The 21,139-nt window shown below is 36.3% G+C and overlaps 2 protein-coding genes across 3 annotated transcripts; both read right to left on the bottom strand.

Moving 5' to 3' along the window:
- Positions 1-1,013: 1,013 nt before the first annotated feature.
- On the bottom strand, positions 1,014-7,940 carry LOC119766697. Its single transcript, XM_038251998.1, has 2 exons — positions 7,791-7,940; positions 1,014-7,726 (listed from the first exon to the last, which is right to left on the bottom strand). Exon 2 carries the CDS (start codon positions 7,713-7,715, stop codon positions 1,176-1,178), a length of 6,540 nt encoding a protein of 2,179 aa, XP_038107926.1. The 5' UTR covers positions 7,716-7,726; positions 7,791-7,940; the 3' UTR covers positions 1,014-1,175.
- A 2,278-nt stretch (positions 7,941-10,218) lies between these two features.
- On the bottom strand, positions 10,219-17,275 carry LOC119766698. 2 transcript variants are annotated; one of them, XM_038252001.1, is made up of 3 exons: positions 17,122-17,275; positions 10,582-17,067; positions 10,219-10,344 (listed from the first exon to the last, which is right to left on the bottom strand). In XM_038252001.1, the coding sequence occupies exons 2-3, from the start codon at positions 17,027-17,029 to the stop codon at positions 10,337-10,339; spliced, it is 6,456 nt and encodes a 2,151-aa protein (XP_038107929.1). In that variant the 5' UTR covers positions 17,030-17,067; positions 17,122-17,275; the 3' UTR covers positions 10,219-10,336. The 2 variants fall into 2 exon arrangements, with proteins under 2 accessions (XP_038107929.1, XP_038107928.1); XM_038252000.1 differs by lacking the exon at positions 10,219-10,344 and having other exon boundaries at positions 10,494-17,067.
- Positions 17,276-21,139: the final 3,864 nt, after the last annotated feature.

The raw sequence follows: 21,139 nt of genomic DNA, 5'->3' as shown, positions 1-21,139 counted from the left end.
AGAGCACGCAATGTAAACAATAACAAACACGTTTTGTTTGGCTGACCATTCTGTGCATTGTCCCAAAGTTTGGTTGAAGTTGGTTGCTGGAGTCCCGAGTTATAATTACAAATGTTTACGGTAGTCTAGCTTGTACGTGTGACAAACGCATCCTGACTTTCCTGGCCTGAAATCCCATTGGCCTTTTGTCGCACTTACATCAATTTTCATGGAGTGACAAGATAGCACGACAAGATTGAAACAACTTTCATATATAAAGTGACAAAAATGCACGGAGTTTTTTCGCTTTTTGTTGAATATCTCAGGATTGAAATCGAATTTTGGGGATCTGTGACGGTCAAAAGGTGAGGCATTGTGAGCTGCACAATATGGCGTTCTTAACTCAATTTGGCCCAAAATGCACGTACGACAAGTTAGCACGATGGCGACGATATATAAACTGCTCTTCATTTCCGCAGTTTGATTTGCGATGCCTTTCCGTCGGGTCGCAGGGTTTTTTTCGCGTTCGTCGTCGGTGTGCAACAACAACAAAACCCTATCATACCATTTCAGCTCGATAAACATTGTAACTCGTCGTTCGCTTCGTTAACCACCCCACTAAACATCAATCAAGTAAAACTCCTTAAAAACATCTCAATTAAAAAGTCAGACTGTTAATTCCTTCATCATTTAATTACAAATAATTTTGGTTCTATCTTTCCACAGCCGGCTGTTTAAGATTAAACCATTTCAATTAAAAGTTAACAGCCGATAAACGGGAAATGTCTCATCCGCAGCATCCGATTGCTTGCCTTGAGAATAAAACATAATACCTTTCAACAAACATTATGATTTCAGGTCGCATCATCATCTTCTATGATGAATCCTGACCAAACACCCTATCCTACTAACAAATTTTCAGGTTCCTGGCGCTTGTGGGGTGTAAGCACAGAGCAAATCAGCTGCCCTAGTAGCAACCTGCGCTAACTAACATTCCCGTCCCTTAAAATCGAGATCTACAAACTGACATGGCGGGCGCCGTTGGTGGCCAATGACTGTTACCTATTCGCAACTGATCTAGTTTTAGCAATCATGATGTTTTATCTTTTCGGCGCATTCATACATTCACTTTTTTTTCTAAATTTAAAGTTAATCGCTTCTTGGAAGAGGAAACAAATACCAGACTAGAAAAAAACCTATGGCGGAGATGAAACTTTACCTCCTGTCTTTACACCTAACCGTTTCATCATTTTTTCGTGGCAACATTTCTTGGCTAATCCCACTGGCATCCAGCCGGAATCACTAACTACATTAAGTTCGGCTCCGTTTTCCAACAAAACCTCCACAATCTCCCCATGACCTCGCATTGCAGCAAAATGAAGCGGTCTGAAATGTTTGAAATGCTCCAACTCGTCACATTCGATTCTTAGTCGTGGAAGTGGTCCAGTTTCATCGAGTCTAGAGTTGGGATCCGCTCCGAGCTCCAGCAGTGTCCGGACCAATTTCAGGTCTCCGCTGGCTGTGGCATAGTGCAGCGGAGAACCGTAGTCGGGATCTTGGCCGTTGATCACCGCTTGACGGTAGTCGGGATCTATCTGGATGAGGACGTCGCGTACGGCGTCGTGGCAGTCGTTGGTTTTGAAGGCTTGCAACAGTTGATGGTACTGTCGGTCTAAGCTCATCCATAAGTTGTAGATTTGCGGGGCTTGCTCGGTAAAAGTGATTGTATCTTTTACGAATCGCTTTGAACCAACCTTAAAAATGCCTTCTAGATCATCGTTTGGTTTCTTGGAAGTATCTGATTTCTTTTGGTCAAAGCAGTGGTGAAACAAAAATGTAACTACCAGCGATATACCGTTGCAGTTGATGATCTTCGTCATGATACCTTGCATTTCGTCGTTTGTCTCCACTTCCTGCAAGTCCAAAATGTTCAGGATTTGGTCGGTATCGAAGATTTTGATGTCTCTGGCTTCTTTTGCACCAGACATCTCCAGCATTTTGTGGAGTCTTTCGCAAGAACGTTTCATTTCTTGTGAAACTCGAAGCAATGCAACATCAAAAGTGTAATTTTGTTTAGTTTTGAACTCGATGACCTTGTAAATCCAATGCACTAGATCATTTTTATCATAATCGTTGATGTCTTGATCAGAATATATTTCATGCGGAAATTTACCTTGTTTCAATGCTTCCTTATACTTTTCGACAGTGTTGGTAAATATTTGTATTATTCTGTCACTAGTCACGTGCCGCTTTGTTTCTAGAAAAGAACACAACATAAACGAGGAATATGATCCAAACACCATTCGATAATTTCTTACAAATTCTGATGAATTTAGTGTAACATGGTGAAACAGTGTTGTGAGGATAGTACTTGGTCCAAACAAGCGATGTTTTTTCATACAAATAATTATTAGTTTCAGCATGGTTTCGAATTTGGAAGGGAAGTCATTCCCTTCGCACAATTTCACGAGAAGTAAGTGAATATAATAAATTTGCTCAATCAACTGTTTAGTTGACAACGCGTATTTGAAATCCTGTCGATTGTAACCAACACCAACCATTAAAAATTGTTTTATTTTGCAAAGCAGTGTATCCCAAATTTTGTAATCTCTGAATATTTTGTCTAGCATTTGTTCATCTGCAAAAAGTTTCATTTCAGTTACTGCACGATTAGTGAACTGTGATATTAAAGAATTTATGGACTGAGAAAAATCTGCTCCATAAGTTTTCCAATCCTTTATCAATTGATCATCATAGTCCAATAAAAACAGGGACAGTCCATGGATTACGTCCTGTGTTCCGTCGGTAGTTGTAAAGATTTTGAAGTTATTCAAGTGTCTAAAATCTGTTGTTGGCGCTAGTAGCTTCAGGTATTGCACAGGTGCATGCTCGAAAAGCAACGTAATCAGTGGAAATTTCTCATTTTTTGTGTTAGGTGCCAAATAAGTACTGCCATCGATAATACCCAATTGAGCGAAAATGTGCACAAACTGAAACTGGAACGGAATGTGATCAGTGAATACATGTTGCCTCAGTGTTTTCCCGTCTTTGTCCACCCACGTGGAAACGTTATGGTAGAACTCTTTAAGGAGAATATGAACTATTTTGACGTGCCCGTTGGTTGCCGCTTTCAGCAATGGATCAAAGGTCCACCCGTTATGAGCTAGATTAGATTGTAATATTGTTGGATTAAGAATTCCAACGAATTTCTGAATTAAATTGTAATAACCCTCGCTAGAAGCAATTGAAAATAAACAAAAACAATCCATAATATTTAAACTTTTCATTGAATTAATCACACATTCGTTGTGACTGATAATAAAATTTTCAACAATTTTCAACAAAGTTTTTGCACATTCATTTGCCCCATCTTTAAAGCGATGGCTATAATCTCTGTGCAAAAAGTCACTCTCGACGATGTAACTATAGTTTTTAGCAAGAGGTACGAGATTCACCAACAGGCAACCGATTTTGCTTCCCAACTCTTTCGAATTGAGAGAAACTTTAAAATCTTGCAGTGCTATTTGCTGCACAAAGCAACACACCTGGTATCGATTGCTTTTTGTGAGAATTTGAACAAAAACTTCTTGGATGAATCTATCTGAATTGCGTTTTGAAGATTTAAATTTACTCCAAAGGTAACGTGCCGCAAAATATTCGGCAAATGTTTGATGCACAAAGCGTGGTTTATCCTTCACCACCTGGCTTATAAAACCGACCTTTTCTCGTCCCGATATAAAGTCTTCTAGGAACTTAGAAGTTTCACCTGGCAGCACCTGGAGCGCATTCAACTCTTGCTCCTCAAGCAGTGCACATAAAGCTAGCTTTTCATGTTTTTCGGCTATCGAGTGACGTTTCTCTAGCATCAATTCGCATATTTTTGGATCACTCTTGTCAATGTTGGGTGATTTATCGCCAAACAGTACCTCTTCGAGTTTAATGCGGAAAAATTCCTCGTACAGCACCACCAGATCTAACTTGGCACTTATTTGACGCTCAATTCTGTTGGTAAATGCATGTTCTTTAAAGAGAAATTTCTTGAAATCGTTCAAAAAAATCGTTGCGATCATCCGCATTTGCAGTGGAATTCCCATGAATGAAGCTTCCGTATTGTTGATCGTATTTGAAAACAGCTTGATTAAATTGCTGGCAAAAATACTGAACCGATGGTTGTCAATGTGTTTCAATTTAAGTTTGACTTTCCAGAATTTATGCAAGAACTTTTTCTGATCTTGCTTGCTGAACGGTTTTATAATGTATGCAAATTTACTTAAATTATCTTCTAGTTCGTAATGATTGTTGTCATTTCGTGTGGTTATCCAAAGTCTCTTCCCATTGTTATGAAGAATTTTCAATAGTTTTAAAATTGGTTCCTTATAGTTTGGACTGATTTCGTCAAAACCATCAAAAAGTAGCGTAATGTTTCCTTTGTTGTAAAAACTTAGAAACAACTCAATTTCAAACAATGTTTTTCCACTTATTTTATTTCGAGCGGTGTTCTTCTGGTGAATCGTACCATCTGCCGATAAGGTAAATGAAGTTTCTTCATCACTCGATATAATTTGTTGCACAATCAAAATAAACTTTATCGCAAGTGGTAGATCGATTGTTTTCAACTTCAGCCATTTGTTGAACTCTTTTGTATAGTTTAACAAATCTATTCGCACAATCCAGCAGAGTGGATCGTGCTGGGTTATTCTTTTCGACAGGTCTGTTATCAAGGTGGATTTTCCCATGCCAGGTTCGGCAGCTACAATTACAATCCTTTCGCTGTACAACTCCAATGCATCCGTTACAATCTGCTCGTGAGTTGATTCAATATATTCACGAACTTTGCTAAGACTTCCACGTGATTTTTGCCAGCCCATTTTGGAATCTACTAAATGAACGTTTATCGTTTCATTATCAATGCATTTTCTTTCAAAATCTTCACATGACTTAACCCATACGTCATGATCTGTATTTTTGACACCTTTCCTAATCTTAACCATTTTTCGCAATAATTTTCTTTCTATCAAGAATTCAGCAACGTTTTCGAATTGAGTCAAATCCACTCCTCCGGTTATCATCAATTCGCAATTACTGATCAGTTGGGAAAGCATTTCAGCATCGATGCTGTCTAATGAAGCGCATTCCATTAACTGTCCGAGTTTAATTTTAGTACCCTGGAAATATATTTCACGCTCGCCCAACAAGTTTGTTTGTGACTCCGGAGTAAGACCACTAAAAATGCTTCCTTCGTCCTTGAAATGGTTGACGCAATTCGATAACTTTTTGTTTGTTACAATGATCCATTTGTTTTTTGAATTTTTAAATTCATTCAACATTTTCTCAATATCATTGACCGCTTTTTGATCTCCAACAAGGATAATTGATTTGCAGATGTTACTGTCAGTTTTAAGCTGAAAAACCTTTTTAAGATGAGGCAAAGCATGTTCCAAATATTGTGAAGTTATTAAAAACTGGGAATCTGAATTGAAATGTTGAAGCAATTTGATACAAGTTTGTTCAACGAAATTTGAAACGATATTTGTCACACCCTCTCCAATACGAGAAACAAGTGATTGAACTGCTTCTGAGTTAAACTCAACTTGGTATCTATTGATCTGGCTGATGCAAATTGCACTTAAATTGGTTAAAGGCGGATTGTCACGCACTTGCACAACGGCGGCATCAAAATAGTCACAATTCCTGGTCAAGTAAGGAGCTTTCTTTTGCTGTTTCCATAAATGTTGAACCTTGTCATGGACCTTTAAAAACACTGCCTCACAATCTAGATCGTCACTTATTTTATAGCTAGTTTTGATTTCGTTTTTCAAAGTTGCTTCTACTTCATTTTCCTTTCCTTGATCTGTGTAAAACATCAAATTATCTAGAAAGCATTTCACGAACTGCTCATCTTCTCCTTCGTTTTCCAATGTCAATCGTGGAAAACAATCAACTTTGATTTCTAATCGATAACTTTCTAAAGCAATCCCAGTTTCACTCTTTAACAACTCAAGCAACCTTTTTGCATTTGATTGCAATGAACTTCCATCGACATTAAATTTCAACAAGTTTGTGTTTTGATCCGGAACCAAGATATTGCCCACCATACCGGCAAAACCCCCGTTAAGACCAACATCGCCACTGTTTAATATTTTACCAGGACCAATCATACTTTCATCGATTCTGACAATGTTATCATGTTGCGCTGCCATTTGGAACAAATCCTTGAATCGTTGTACTAAATGCTTAATTCTTTGCTCTTGTTTACTTTTCCCTATTGGCAAATCGAGATTTCCAAAAGAAGGTGGAAATTTGACTTTTAATGATTCCAATGTTGATCTTCCTACGATTTCTGTAGCATTTCGTATAGTTTCTTGTGTAACTATTATAGTTTTGAAGGCTGCTTCTTGTAACGCATCTAGTTTTACTCGATTTTTAATTGGTTTAAGCGTATTTGACGAGTTATCGTACCTGAGCACATTGCCGAGTAGTTTGCTTATATTTTCCGCGCTAGGATTCTCTAATAGAACTTTCAAATAGTTTTGTAAATCTGAATCTTGAAATTTTTGCATTCTATGTTCTAAAACTTTATCGTACATTACCTCCCTCAAAATAACAACTAACTCTTCCTTGGAATCAAAGAAATCTGTCTTGAATGTCATTTGTCCTGTTTCGCTTTGTTTAAATAGTTTTTGTGCCAAAACTATGTGATACGTTCTCATCAGATCATCGGACATAACATTGGCTGTCCTGCCAGATTGTACAAAATTAGCCAAACTTTTTCCTATTGTTTGAATACGTAACTTAGTTGCAACTACAGCCAATGTTTTAACATTTTGCGGACTGTATTCAAACTTGAATGTCTTACCACGATTAGTTGAGTATAATATATCATCCGTTTTTGTATTGAACTCAGTTGTCTCAGTATCTATCCCTTTTTTGCAAACAAAGTTCTCTTTCGCTGAGGTATAAATCACAAAATTACAGTCCACTTTTTGAAACTCTTCTCTGAAGATCTGGTCATCCTCGCTCTTTGAGCCAAACTTTCGCCTTATTGTCAGGTAGCTATCAAAGTACTTTTGTAAGCTATAGTAACTTTCCTCCTTGAGTATCTCTCCCAAGGTCAACTTTCCGTCCTTATCGGGGTCATCGCGATGCTTTGCTTGGATAAACTGCATCCATGTTTTCCCGTAAATATCCCGGAACCAAAAAACTACATCGTCCAGTGCCCCCAGGCCATCCACGTTGGATCCCAGATAAAACTCGGCGATGTCTTTGCGATTCAGGGCCCGAAACAAAATCAACGTTAGCAGTTTAGTTTCATACAGCTGTCCACCGAGGCCGGATGTGCCGGATCTTTTTGAGTAGAAGAATGTTTTATTTTCAGCGGTTGATTGCTCAGCAACTGAATGATCGCTTGCTGGTCGTAATTCCTGTTTGGGCACATTTTGAATGTGTTTCTTGAGTATTTCGACGACCTCAGAACCTTGGGCAACATCCAGCGGGGTTTGCCCATCCGAATTCTTTTCCGAAACATTTGCTCCTCTATAAAGCAGAAGTTGGACAATCTCCGGAACTCCCTTGCAGGCAGCTACGTGCAGTGGGGTGTTGTTTCTATCGTTGGCATCCTTGGTGTGGATGTTCCCGCCGTGTGCGATGATGCTGTCTAGTTGAGTCGAAGTCAGTGTTTTCATCCGTATGGCGAGGAGAAGCTTACTGTTTTGGATCAGCTCATCTTGGTCGGCCATTCCGGTTATTGCTGTTCGATTTGAGAGAAATTCCAACACTTTCATGAAATACATCAAACTTGCTTCATAAATTACCTCGAAAGCTTTAAATGAACCTGCAAATTCTGGATGTTTTTGCAGTAATCACATTGAAAATAATTTCTTTTCTTTTTTCTTGTCATTCAATCGATGACTCAGTACAGATCAGTGCTAAGAGAGTAAATTTGTTTTTCAATGTTGTTTGTTTTGAACCGCTATGCGCAATACGCTTATAAGCCAACCTGACAGCCAACCTGACAGTGAAGAGATTAACTCGCTTGTTTTGGAGTGTGACATTTGAATAGGGTGGTACAATGGATTCGGTTATTTTACAACATTTATTCAGTCGACATCAAATTCTAGCAAAACAATGCAAAAGGGCCGTTGTGGATTTGTAAACAAAGAGTGTGTCCTGCTTACGCTAGAGAATGTTTACATCTGACATGAAAGGGACACACTCTTTGTTTACAAACCCATAACGGCCCTTTGGCATTGTTTTGCTAGAATTGATCAGATGAATGGATATTTCTTTCGCATGCAACAAAAATTTGTCATGTTTACAATTTTCTCGAAAAAAGCCAAATATTTAGTTTGGTTTTATTTGGATGAATCAGGATTCTTGCTTGTTTTGGTGGTATTAACAGCTCAGCTTGATAAGAAAATGTTGATTTCAACTTGGCACTTTTTTGTGAACGATTGCGGTGGAACGACCCATATATGTATTGATGTGATACTTATGTTAGCTCATTTTGTCTTTTTATCGTTTTTGCCTTCCTCACCTCAATGAGGAAAGGCTATAATATCACTCGAAAAATGAACTTCTCTATTCGACCTCGTAGACCCACCTTCACGTATACCTATCGACTCAGAATCAAATTCTGAACAAATGTCTGTGCGTGTGTATGTCTGTAAGTCCGTGCACCGAAAAATATGCACACGATTATCTCCGGACTGGCTGAACCGATTTGGACCGTTTTGGTCTCATTTGATCCGTCTTGGGGTCCCACAAGACCCTAGTTAGTATTATGAAGTTTAAAAAAGTATTTCAAAAGTTATGCTAAAAAAATGATTTTAGCTAAACTTTGGAAGATTGTGAAAAGGGTGGTTTTTGTAAGAAAACCCGTCATGCTATATATTGTTAGAAAGGTATTTTAAAGACCTTTGCAACGCGTTTGAAAGATTTTAAATCAGATAACCCCATCAAAAGTTATGAGCACTTAAGTGTTATTTATACACTTGTTTGAGGCCGGATCTCAAATATTTTGATGAAAAAGTTGTCCGGATCTATCATGCGACTCATCGTTGGATAGGTAATCAAAATACCTTTCCAACAAGCCTAAAAGATTTAAGATCTGACAACCCTATAAAAAGTTATAAGTACTTTAGTGTTTTTAATACACTTTTTTTGAGGCCGGATCTCAGATATTTTGATAGAAAATAAGTGTTATTTATACACTTTTCTTAGGCTGTGTAGTGTATTCACTATATGAATGCGAGGAAGGCAACGTTTTTGAAACTGAATTCATAATGTATCACACCAATTTTTTTTGCTGAAATTCAGTAAAGTTTTACTGAATTTTCATCTACTGAAATTTTAGTAAACGATTCAGTAATTTAGATTTTACTAATTTCTCAGTTAACTGATATTAAATATTTTGTCACTTTGACAGATGATTTAGAGAAATTTCAGTAAAATGGTTGTCAAAACAACTGAAATTTCAGCAAAAGAAACGTCAAATTATTTTGCTAAAAATTCAGTAATTTTCTTTTGACAGTTTGACAGATCATTTGTTGAAGATTCAGCAATCATTGCTGGTATTTCAGTTATGAAAAAATGATTTTGGTTGTCATTAAAATACTGTTATTAATTTATTTACTGCATCAATCGTCCAAACCTAAAAAACAGGTGCTTATCATCGAGGCATTTGTTATTAAAAATTTGCTTACCTTTGTTTCTGAAGATCACAATACAAAATTAAAAAAAAAACAACGCATTTGAAAGAGGATTTCTTTCTCGGCAGCATCCAAACAATAATTCAGAGGTGACATTTCAGTTTGACAGATATGCAGTTACTGATTTTTCAGTAATGTTTTTGTTTATTACAGAATTTCAGCTAATGTGATGATTACTGAATCGCATTTAGTTATTTATTTTACTGAAATGGTAACCCAAAATTTGCAGTGTAATCCGATCATTATACAGTCCAGACTCGATTATCCGAAGCCTCGATTAGGGTTTATACTTACACAGAAAAAAATAAATTCCGGCAATCGTGAATTATGTTCATGATTGTGAGAACCACGAAGGAACTTGTTCATGAGTATGGAGCATTTGCACTATAAACGTGAATATATTCCTTCCTGGTTCTCAAATTCATGAACATAATTAACGATTTTGGGAATTGACTTTTTTACGTGTAAGCTCGAGAATCAAAAATAAGACAACAAAAAATAAATATTTTCGAGATTCGATTATCGGAAGTTCCGATTATCCGAAGTCTGGACTGTATTTACCTAACTTTGACGTATTACTAGACCAATTTGGGCATTTTGTTTTGAAATATTTGTCAAACTAACTTCTCGTCATGACCATTAATTCTAGCCTAATCCAGTTGACCGAGCCACGTAGCCCAGTGGTAACGCTTCCGCCTCGTAAGCGTTAGATCGGAGTTCAAATCCCAGCTCGGACCAACACAACTGGTGATCTTTTCCCTTCTGGATTCGATTGCATTAAGTTGATGCACATTAAGTTGATTAATAAACTGTCACTGAATCCGCTTTGTAAATGCCGGCACCGGTACTCTTCACGGGTGTTCCCCTCAGGAACAGGGACAGATTTACTGATCCATTGGCGTCATACCAGAATCACTTACGATATCAAGTTCGGCTCCGTTTTCCAACAAAACCTTCCCAATTTCCCCATGACCTCGCATTGCAGCAAAATTTAGCGGTCTGAAATGTTTGAAATGCTCCAACTCGTCACATTCGATTCTTAGTCGTGGAAGTGGTCCAGTTTCATCGAGCCTAGAGTTGGGATCCGCTCCGAATTCCAGCAGTGTCCGCACCAATTCCAGGTCTCCGCTGGCTGTGGCAAAGTGCAGCGGAGAACCGTAGTCGGAATCTTGGCCGTTGATCACCGCTTGACGGTAGTCGGGATCTATCTGGATGAGGACTTCGCGTACGGCGGCGTGGCAGTCGTTGGTTTCGAAGGCTTGCAACAGTTGATGGTACTGTCGGTCTAAGCGCATCCATAAGTTGTAGATTTGCGGGGCTTTATTGGTGAAAGTCGTGACCTCTTGTAGTTTGGGGAAAATCTCGCAATCATTGCAGCTGTAGTTTATATGCAACAGTAACGTTAACAGAGACATTCCGTTGCAGTCGACGATCTTCATCATTAGTTTTTCCATCTCTTCGGATGTCTCGACCTCTTGTAAGTCCAAAATGTCTACGATTTGTTCGGTATCGTAAACTTGTATTTGTTTGACTTCCTCCGCGCCAGATATTTGCAACATTGTGCTAAGTCTCTCCTTTGCACGCTGCATTTCTTGCGATACTATTAATAATGCTTTTTCAAAAGTGCAGTTTATTTCAGCTCGCAAGTCGTCAATTTTTTGAATCCAATGTATTACGTCGTATTTTTCATTATCAGTAGCATCATATTCCATGTAAAGAAAGCTGCTACTGTGTTTTTGTTTCAAAGTTTCCTTATACTTTTCAATAGTGTTATGAAACTTTATGATTATGCTATCATTAGTCACCATCCTCTTTGTAGGCTGGTAAGGTGATATGACTAATGAATGAATCGTTCCAAAAACCATTCGATATTTCCTCTCAAATTCCGATGAAACTAAAGTAATATAGTTATTAAAAATTGCAATGTGCGTGCTTGGTCCAGTCAAAGTGTGCTGTTTCATACAAATTATGATAAGCTTCAGAATTGTGTCGAATGTGGCGTGGAATGTATTTCTTTTGCACAACTTTGTAAGCATCAAGTGAATATAATAGGCTTGTTCTACGAACTGCCTGGTTGATGCGTCATACGTGGAATCTTTTCGGTTGTATCCAATGCCACACTTTAAAAGTTGTTCAATTTTGTGAAACAAAGTTTTCCAAACTCTACGCTCCATGTATATGCTTCTGATTGGTAGGTTGTCGGGATCCAACTTGACCCTTGAAACTGCCCGATAGCAGTATTGTGACATCAATGAATTGATTGATTGGGAAAAATCCGCTCCGTTTAAATAAAACTGGTCAATTAGTTGGACTTCATAAGCCAGTAAACAAAGCGTCAAGCAGTGAATAACTTCCTGCGAAAACCCTGGAAATTCCTGGTTGTTCAACATTTTAAAATCAGTTTTACGGGCTAACAGCTTTATCAGATGCGATGGTGCATTTTGTAAGAGTAACTTTATTATTGGGAATACTACTATCTTGCTTTGGTTATTAACAAAAGGACTTCCATCAATAATACCTTTTTCAAGAAAAATCTTCATGCAAGAATATTGCATGTTCGGATGACAAGAAACCAAGTGACTTATCAATCTCCTTCCAAAATGATCTTCCCATGTGTTTGCGTCGTAGTGGAACTCACTTCTTAATATGTCTACTACTTCCATGTGGCCATTCACAGTGGCCGTTAGCAATGAATCGTAGTACCATCCGTTACTAAGAAGATTCGCTCTCAACGTCGCTGAATCAAGTAATCCTACGAAAGCGCGGACCAAATAGCAATATCCTTCGCTACAAGACGTTGTAAAGAGCAATAGTCGCTGTTCTTGGTTTAAACTACGAATTACTTTAACTGCACAGTCCGCATTACTCTTGGTGTATTTGTCGACGATTTTTAGCAAAAGCCTAGCACATCTATTGGCCACATATTGATGCCATACCGGCTCATCTATCTTCGAATAAAAATGGTTCTTTTTTACAACATTCAACGGATCATTTCTGTAAGTGTATGCATAGTTGCTAAGGAAAGGCACGAGCGACTCCAATAAACAACCCAATTTCCTATCCAACTGCTTCACATTTTCATGTAGTTTGATATCTTTGAGTGCTATTTGCTGCAAAAAACTACACACCTGATGTCGATTGCTTTTCGTAAGAATTTGAACAAAAGTTTCTTTTATAAATGTTTTGAAATCAATCTCCAATGATATGAATGAGTTCCAAAGGTAACGAGCTGCGAAATATTCGGCAAATGTTTGATGAACAAAGCGTGGTTTACCGTTGAAAATCTGGCAAACCAAACCGATCTTTTCCCGTCCCGATTTGACATCGCTAAGTAACGTAAAAGTTTCATTTGCAGTCAAAAAGGCGTTCAACTCTTGATCATCCAACAGTGCACATAAAGCTAGCTTTTCATGTCTTTCGATGATCAATCGACGTTGCTCTTCCATAATGTCAAGCATTTTTGGGTCACTTTTTTCCACGTGTGGAAGTTTGTCACCAAACAGAACCTCCTCAAATTTAATTCGGAAAAATTCCTCGTACAGCGTTACCAACTCTAATTTTGCGCTAATTTTCCGTTCAATGTTGTTCCTTATTGAGTGCTTTCCTAAGAGAAATAATTTGAAATCTCTTTGAAAAATCGTCGCGATCATCCGCATCTGCAGTGGAATTCCCATGAAAGAGACTTCCATATTATTAATCGTGTTTGAAAATAATTTGAACAATTTTGCGACAAAAGTGTTGAACAAGTGTCTTTTTATGTTTTTCACTTTGAGGGTGTCTCTCCAATTCCTTTTCAAAAAGTTTTTCTGATCTTGCTTGCTGAATGGTTTCAGGGTGTATGCAAAGGTTCCCAAATTGTCTTCCAGTTCGTAATGATTGTTGTCATTTCGTGTGGTTATCCAACGTTTGTTATTTTTAAGAATTTTCAAAAGCTTTAAAACTGGTTCCTTATAGTTTGGGCTGATTTCGTCAAAACCATCAAAAAGTAGCGTAATGTTTCCTTTGTTGTAAAAACTTAGAAACAACTCAATTTCAAACAACGTTTTTCCACTTATTTTATTTCGAGCGGTGTTCTTCAGGTGAATCGTACCATCTGCCGATAAGGTAAATGAAGTTTCTTCATCACTCGATATAATTTGTTGCACAATCAAAATAAACTTTATCGCAAGTGGTAGATCGATTGTTTTCAATTTCAGCCATTTGTTGAACTCTTTTGTATAGTTTAACAAATCTATTCGCACAACCCAGCAGAGTGGATCGTGCTGGGTTATTCTTTTCGACAGGTCTGTTATCAAGGTGGATTTTCCCATGCCAGGTTCGGCAGCTACAATTACAATCCTTTCGCTATACAACTCCAATGCATCCGTTACAATCTGCTCGTGAGTTGATTCAATATATTCACGCACTTGGCTAAGTCTTCCACGTGATTTTTGCCAGCCCATTTTGGAATCTACTAAATGAACGTTTATCGTTTCATTATCAATGCATTTTCTATCAAAATCTTCACATGACTTAACCCATACGTCTTGTCCAGTATTTTGGACATCTTTCCTAATTTTAACAATTTTTCGCAATAATTTTCTTTCTATCAAGAATTCTGCAACGTTTTCGAATTGAGTCAAATCCACTCCTCCGGTTATCATCAGATCGCATTTACTGATCAGTAGGGAAAGCATTCCAGCATCGATGATGTCTAATGAAACGCAATCCATTAATTGTCCGAGTTTAATTTTAGCACACTGGAAATATATTTCACGCTCGCCCAACAGGTTTGTTTGTGACTCCGGAGTAAGATCGCTAAAAATGCTTCCTTCGTCCTTAAAATGGTTGACGCAATTCGATAACTTTTTGTTTGTTACAATGATCCATTTGTTTTTTGAATTTTTAAATTCATTCAACATTTTCTCAATATCATTGACCGCTTCTTGATCTCCAACAAGGATAATTGTTTTGCAGATGTTACTGTCAGTTTTAAGCTGAAAAACCTTTTTAAGATGAGGCAAAGCATGTTCCAAATATTGTGAAGTTATTAAAAACTGGGAATCTGAATTGAAATGTTGAAGCAATTTGATACAAGTTTGTTCAACGAAATTCGAAACGATATTTGTCACACCCTCTCCAATATAAGACACAAGTGATAGAATTGCTTCTGAGTTAAACTCAACTTGGTATCTATTGATCTGGCTGATGCAAATTGCACTTAAATTGGTTAAAGGCGGATTGTCACGCACTTGCACAACTGCGGCATCAAAATAGTCACAATCCCTGGTCAAGTAAGGAGCTATCTTTTGCTGTTTCCACAAATGTTGAACCTTGTCATGGACCTTTAAAAACACTGCCTCACAATCTAGATCGTCACTTATTTTATAGCTAGATTTGATTTCGTTTTTCAAAATTGCTTCTACTTCATTTTCCTTTCCTTGATCTGTGTAAAACATCAAATTATCTAGAAAGCATTTCACGAACTGCTCATCTTCTGCTTCGTTTTCCAACATCAATCGTGGAAAACAATCAACTTTGATTTCTAATCGATAACTTTCTAAAGCAATCCCAATTTCACTCTTTAATAACTCAAGCACCCTTTTTGCATTTGATTGCAACGAACTTCCATCAACATTAAATTTCAACAAGTTTGTGTTTTGATCCGGAATCAAGATATTGCCCACCATACCGGCAAAACCCCCGTTTACACCAACATCGCCACTGTTTAATATTTTACCAGGACCAATCATACTTTCATCGATTCTGACAATGTTATCATTTTGCGCTGCCATTTGGAACAAATCCTGGAATCGTTGTACTAAATGCTTAATTCTTTGCTCTTGTTTACCTTTTCCTATTGGCAAATCGAGATTTCCGAAAGAAGGTGGAAATTTGACTTTTAATGATTCCAATGTTGATCTTCCTACGATGTCTGTTGCATTTCGTATAGTTTCTTGTGTAACTATTATATTTTTAAAGGCTGCATCTTGTAACGCATCTAGTTTTACTCGATTTTTAATTGGTTTAAGCGTATTTAACGAGTTATCGTACCTGAGCACATTGCCGAGTAGTTTGCTTATATTTTCCGCGCTAGGATTCTCTAATAGAACTTTCAAAAAGTTTTGTAAATATGAATCTTCAAATTTTTGCTTTCTATATTCTAAAATTTTATCGTACATTATTTCCCTTAAAATAACAACTAACTTTTCTTTAGATGCAAAGAAATCTGTCTTGAATGTCATTTGTCCTGTTTCGCTTTGTTTAAATAGTTTTTGTGCCAAAACTATGTGATACGTTCTCATCAGATCATCGGACATAACATTGTCTGTTCTGCCAGATAGTACAAAATCAGCCAATCTCTTTCCTAATGTTTGAATACGTAACTTAGTTGCAACTGTTGCCAATGTTTTAACATTTTGCGGACTGTATTCAAACTTGAATGTTTTACCACGATCAGTTGAGTATAATATATCATCCGTTTTTGTATTGAACTCAGTTGTCTCAGTATCTATCCCTTTTTTAAATACAAAGTTCTCTTTCGCTGAGGTATAAATCACAAAATCACAGTCCACTTTTTGAAACTCTTCTCTGAAGATCTGGTCATCCTCGCTCTTTGAGCCAAACTTTCGCCTTATTGTCAGGTAGCTATCAAAGTACTTGTGTAAGCTATAGTCACTTTCCTCCTTGAGTATCTCTCCCAAGGTCAACTTTCCGTCCTTATCGGGGTCATCGCGATGCTTTGCTTGGATAAACTGCATCCATGTTTTCCCGTAAATATCCCGGAACCAAAAAACTACATCGTCCAGTGCCCCCAGGCCATCCACGTTGGATCCCAGATAAAACTCGGTGATGTCTTTGCGATTCAGGGCCCGAAACAAAATCAACGTTAGCAGTTTAGTTTCATACAGCTGTCCACAAAAGCCGGATGTACCGGATCGTTTGGGATAGAAGATGGTTCTAGTTTCAGCGGTGGATTGCTGAGCAACTGATCGATCCCTTGCTGGTAGTAATTCATGAGGAGGCACAGTTTGGTTGTATTTCTTGAGTATTTCGACGACCTCAGAACATTGGGCAACATCCAACGGGGTTTGCCCAGTCGAATTCTTTTCCGAAACCTTTGCTCCTCTATCCAGCAGAAGTTGGACAATCTCCGGAACTCCTTTGCAGGCAGCTACGTGCAGTGGGGTGTTGTTTCTATCGTTGGCATCCTTGGTGTTGATGTTCCCACCCTGTTCGATGATGCTGTCCAGTTGGGGTGGGGTTACATTTGTGGTTCGAATTGCAAGGAATAGCAATGCGTTTAAATTCAGCTCATCGTGACAGTTTGATAGTGAGAAGCAAAATTCCGTGTTTGCTTCCATTGTGTTGGTATCACCCTATTCTGCAGTAAGTTCCGTTTCTGCAATAGTCCTTATTTTTTATACCTTTCGACCGTACTAATTTGCCTACATACCTGGTGTATGCTCTTCATTCAGTCGTAAAATTCTATCACACTCCTCAATGAAATGCCGGTGACTCAGAATGGTTCTTTTGGTTGAACTGTCTTTGTTTTGTTTTTTTGCTTTTTTTGAGTCTTTCTGCGCAATGTACTTTGCCATCTGGAACACACTTACCAGAAATCATGATTTGCTGTGTTCGTTTTCCCACTTTTTCATACGAATCCTTCAGTTCAACCCATATAACACTTTTTTTTTGGTTTTAGTACTCGCACATAAAAAGTTGTAAGAAAAAGTGGGCAAACGAACTAAGCTCAATCCCAGTCACGAAATATTCTAGCAGAGCTGGTTCTGCCAGAATCCTGCTAGAACGGTGGAACATTTCTGATAGAATGCTGTAAGAATATCCAACTCTGTGAGAACTCTGCTAGAATCCTGCTAGAACGTCGTGACTGGGATTATGTTTTTTTTTTTGTGAGGGTGCATGTATTATTTTATTTCATGAAATAAAATACATCCCATTGAGAATTTTGGTTCGAGTCTGAGCCAGCCCAGTCACGAAATATTCTAGCTGAGCTGGTTCTGCTCTAATCCTGCTAGAACGGTAGAACCATTCTGCTAGAAATCTGTAAGAATATCCAGCTCTGTAAGAACTCTGTTAGAATCCTGCTAGAATGTCGTGACCGGGAGATTGACGCCAAATTTCTTGACAGAAAAGCTCCTTCTTGACAGCTCGTTCCAAGGGAACCATAGTTGATCCATCGAAAAAGTGTTGTCTTGTCGTTGTTTTTTACCGTTGTACACAAAAATTGACATAGGGCTTTAGTACCCAATTGGTAGGGTGGTGCACAGCACAATCCAGAAATAAGAAAGATCGTTTGCTGGCTGGCACTGGGCCAAGAAGTCCCCTGGTCGGACGAGGTCAAGTCGCTGGTGAACCGAAGGTCAAGGCTGAGCAAGGATGTGATGCACTATAACGTATAATCCCAATATCGACGCCAACATTTTAAAAAGGGAGCGTTCTTTTATTACGTAACGCGAAAAATCGGACTTTTAGACCCCCTCCCCCCCCTCGTAACAAAATTTCCATACAAATTTGAAAAATTTTGTATGGAGCGTAACACGGCCTCCGACCCCCCCTCCCCCCCCCTACTGCGTTACGTAATAAAAGAACGCTCCCAAACGCATTTGAATGTTGAGCATCATTTTTCAATTCCCACTTTTATATAAAATCAAAATAAGATGTTCTAATGATAACAAACGATGAAAAGTGTTGCTTTCATTGATACTTGATCATCCATATTTAATAAAACATTATTTCCGTCATTATATTTAAGAAAAACAAACATAACTTCTTTTGAAATCAACCTGCTGTCATTAGAGGGGAAGCTTTGTTATGATTCGTTTCTCTTCGCCGAATGTACATGGCGCCTTTTGCAAGTGAAGGAGAAGTTTTGTTATGATTCGCTTTTCGTCGGCAAGTGTACATGGCGTCTTTTTCATGATGTTTTTTTTCGTTTTTTCGGCTCATGTAGTCTTTTATTTGACAGGGCTTTATAAACAGGCACTGCTGATGCCAGGGAGTTTGCTTATGTTACATTATTTAAAATCATTATTAAACAGACTTTACTGAAGTAACTTTTGCTCATTTTTGGTGAAGAGGTAGCTTATTATGAGCACTTTCAGAATATGAAATAATCCTGAAAGTGTCCAAATGTACATGCCTTTTGAAATGTTGGCGTATATCCCACTCACACCTTATAACAATGTCATTCGGAGTAAAAACTCGCGAAATATTCAAGCCTGACTGAGTTTAGGAATTACATGATTTTTACGGGTTCGGTAAATTCTTCGAACCCACCCTGCTAATTCCCTGTTTGAAAAATGTCGCCCGTCGTACGAGTTGTCGCACGGTTTTGATTTTACCGTTTCGATATCGATTGGTCGAAAAGACGACAAACGTACGACAAACACTCGACATGCCCGACATTGTTTTTTCTATCGATTTTCCTTCAATTTGACGTCACGATTTTCGTCGACGCAAGAGTTTGACAGTTCTCTTCAGTTGGACTTGTTTGAACATGATTGCTGTTGAGCTTCGCAAGAATTTTGGCCGGTTGATAGGTGAGTTGTGTTATTTTTTCTGCTGGAAAGATTCAGCGTGAGTGGGCGTGCGGCCGAATCATAGTGTCATTTGTTCCAGGTTTCCTGATTTCGGTTATCGTGGTGGTGGAGGCGAAGGAGGATGAGAAATAGAGATAACCCGGCGGCCATGCCGGAAGACGGGATGGGAAGGAACCAATCTGCGGTCGAGGAAGCGGATGTTTTATTTTCCACGGGAGGTTGCGGTGCATTCCCAAAAGAGAAAAAGGATTAAATACCAAGTTCTGGTCAAGGGAACATAAATAAGGAAACGGAACTTCCAATTCCCAGAGAGTTGTTCACTGTTCTGGGTGAATGAAAAGGCGGAGTAGGACGGAATAATACGCTCCCGGTGGCGTTTCTGATTCGCCAGAAGTTATTATCAATGGTGAGTGTTGAAATAATAAAAAAAACAGACATTCAGAATTAAAAAAAAATATTTATAAATTCATAAGCTCAAAAATTCAAAAAAAAAAAAACTACAAAAAATATAATTTAAAAATAACAAAATTCAAAAATTTAAAAAAATCTGAAAAAAATAAACATAAATCAAATTGAAGTTTTTTAAAATTTATTTTTTTAATTTCTAGAATTTATAAAATTTTAAAAAATCTATGATTTAAAAAAATATAAAATCAAAAAAAAAATCACATTTCTTACACGTTTTAAAATTTTAAGACTTCTGCTGTTTTTAATTTTTTTTCCAAAATTTCTGAATTATAAAATTTATTAATTACTAAATTATAAAATTATAAAATTATAAAATTATAAAATTATAAAATTATAAAATTATAAAATTATAAAATTATAAAATTATAAAATTATAAAATTATAAAATTATAAAATTATAAAATTATAAAATTATAAAATTATAAAATTATAAAATTATAAAATTATAAAATTATAAAATTATAAAATTATAAAATTATAAAATTATAAAATTATAAAATTATAAAATTATAAAATTATAAAATTATAAAATTATAAAATTATAAAATTATAAAATTATAAAATTATAAAATTATAAAATTATAAAATTATAAAATTATAAAATTATAAAATTATAAAATTATAAAATTATAAAATTATAAAATTATAAAATTATAAAATTATAAAATTATAAAATTATAAAATTATAAAATTATAAAATTATAAAATTATAAAATTATAAAATTATAAAATTATAAAATTATAAAATTATAAAATTATAAAATTATAAAATTATAAAATTATAAAATTATAAAATTATAAAATTATAAAATTATAAAATTATAAAATTATAAAATTATAAAATTATAAAATTATAAAATTATAAAATTATAAAATTATAAAATTATAAAATTATAAAATTATAAAATTATAAAATTATAAAATTATAAAATTATAAAATTATAAAATTATAAAATTATAAAATTATAAAATTATAAAATTATAAAATTATAAAATTATAAAATTATAAAATTATAAAATTATAAAATTATAAAATTATAAAATTATAAAATTATAAAATTATAAAATTATAAAATTATGAAATTATAAAATTATAAAATTATAAAATTATAAAATTATAAAATTATAAAATTATAAAATTATAAAATTATAAAATTATAAAATTATAAAATTATAAAATTATAAAATTATAAAATTATAAAATTATAAAATTATAAAATTATAAAATTATAAAATTATAAAATTATAAAATTCACCTCCGTGTACGCACGAGTGCAAGCAGCAGTCAAGTGCTCAGTGCTCCATCGTTTTTTCGAAAATTTTCGCCGTAATTTACCGTGATTAGCCGCGAGTTTGCTCCAACAGCATGCCAAGGGCCGGCCGTGGCCGTGGCAGTTCGAGTGCGGCCTCGAAAAACCCGCGAAGTTCGTCTACCGGCCGTGT

The sequence above is a fragment of the Culex quinquefasciatus genome, chromosome 2, assembly GCF_015732765.1.
Source record: "Culex quinquefasciatus strain JHB chromosome 2, VPISU_Cqui_1.0_pri_paternal, whole genome shotgun sequence".
In the NCBI taxonomy this organism is placed as follows: Eukaryota; Metazoa; Arthropoda; class Insecta; order Diptera; family Culicidae; genus Culex; species Culex quinquefasciatus.
Note: the sequence above shows the minus strand (reverse complement) of the source record. Positions and strands in the feature narration are given on the sequence as shown.

Excerpts from the sequence above, each read along its gene's own strand:
- LOC119766697 (XM_038251998.1), bottom strand. The coding sequence starts at position 7,715 with ATGGCCGACCAAGATGAGCTGATCCAAAACAGTAAGCTTCTCCTCGCC.
- LOC119766698 (XM_038252000.1), bottom strand. The coding sequence starts at position 17,029 with ATGGAAGCAAACACGGAATTTTGCTTCTCACTATCAAACTGTCACGAT.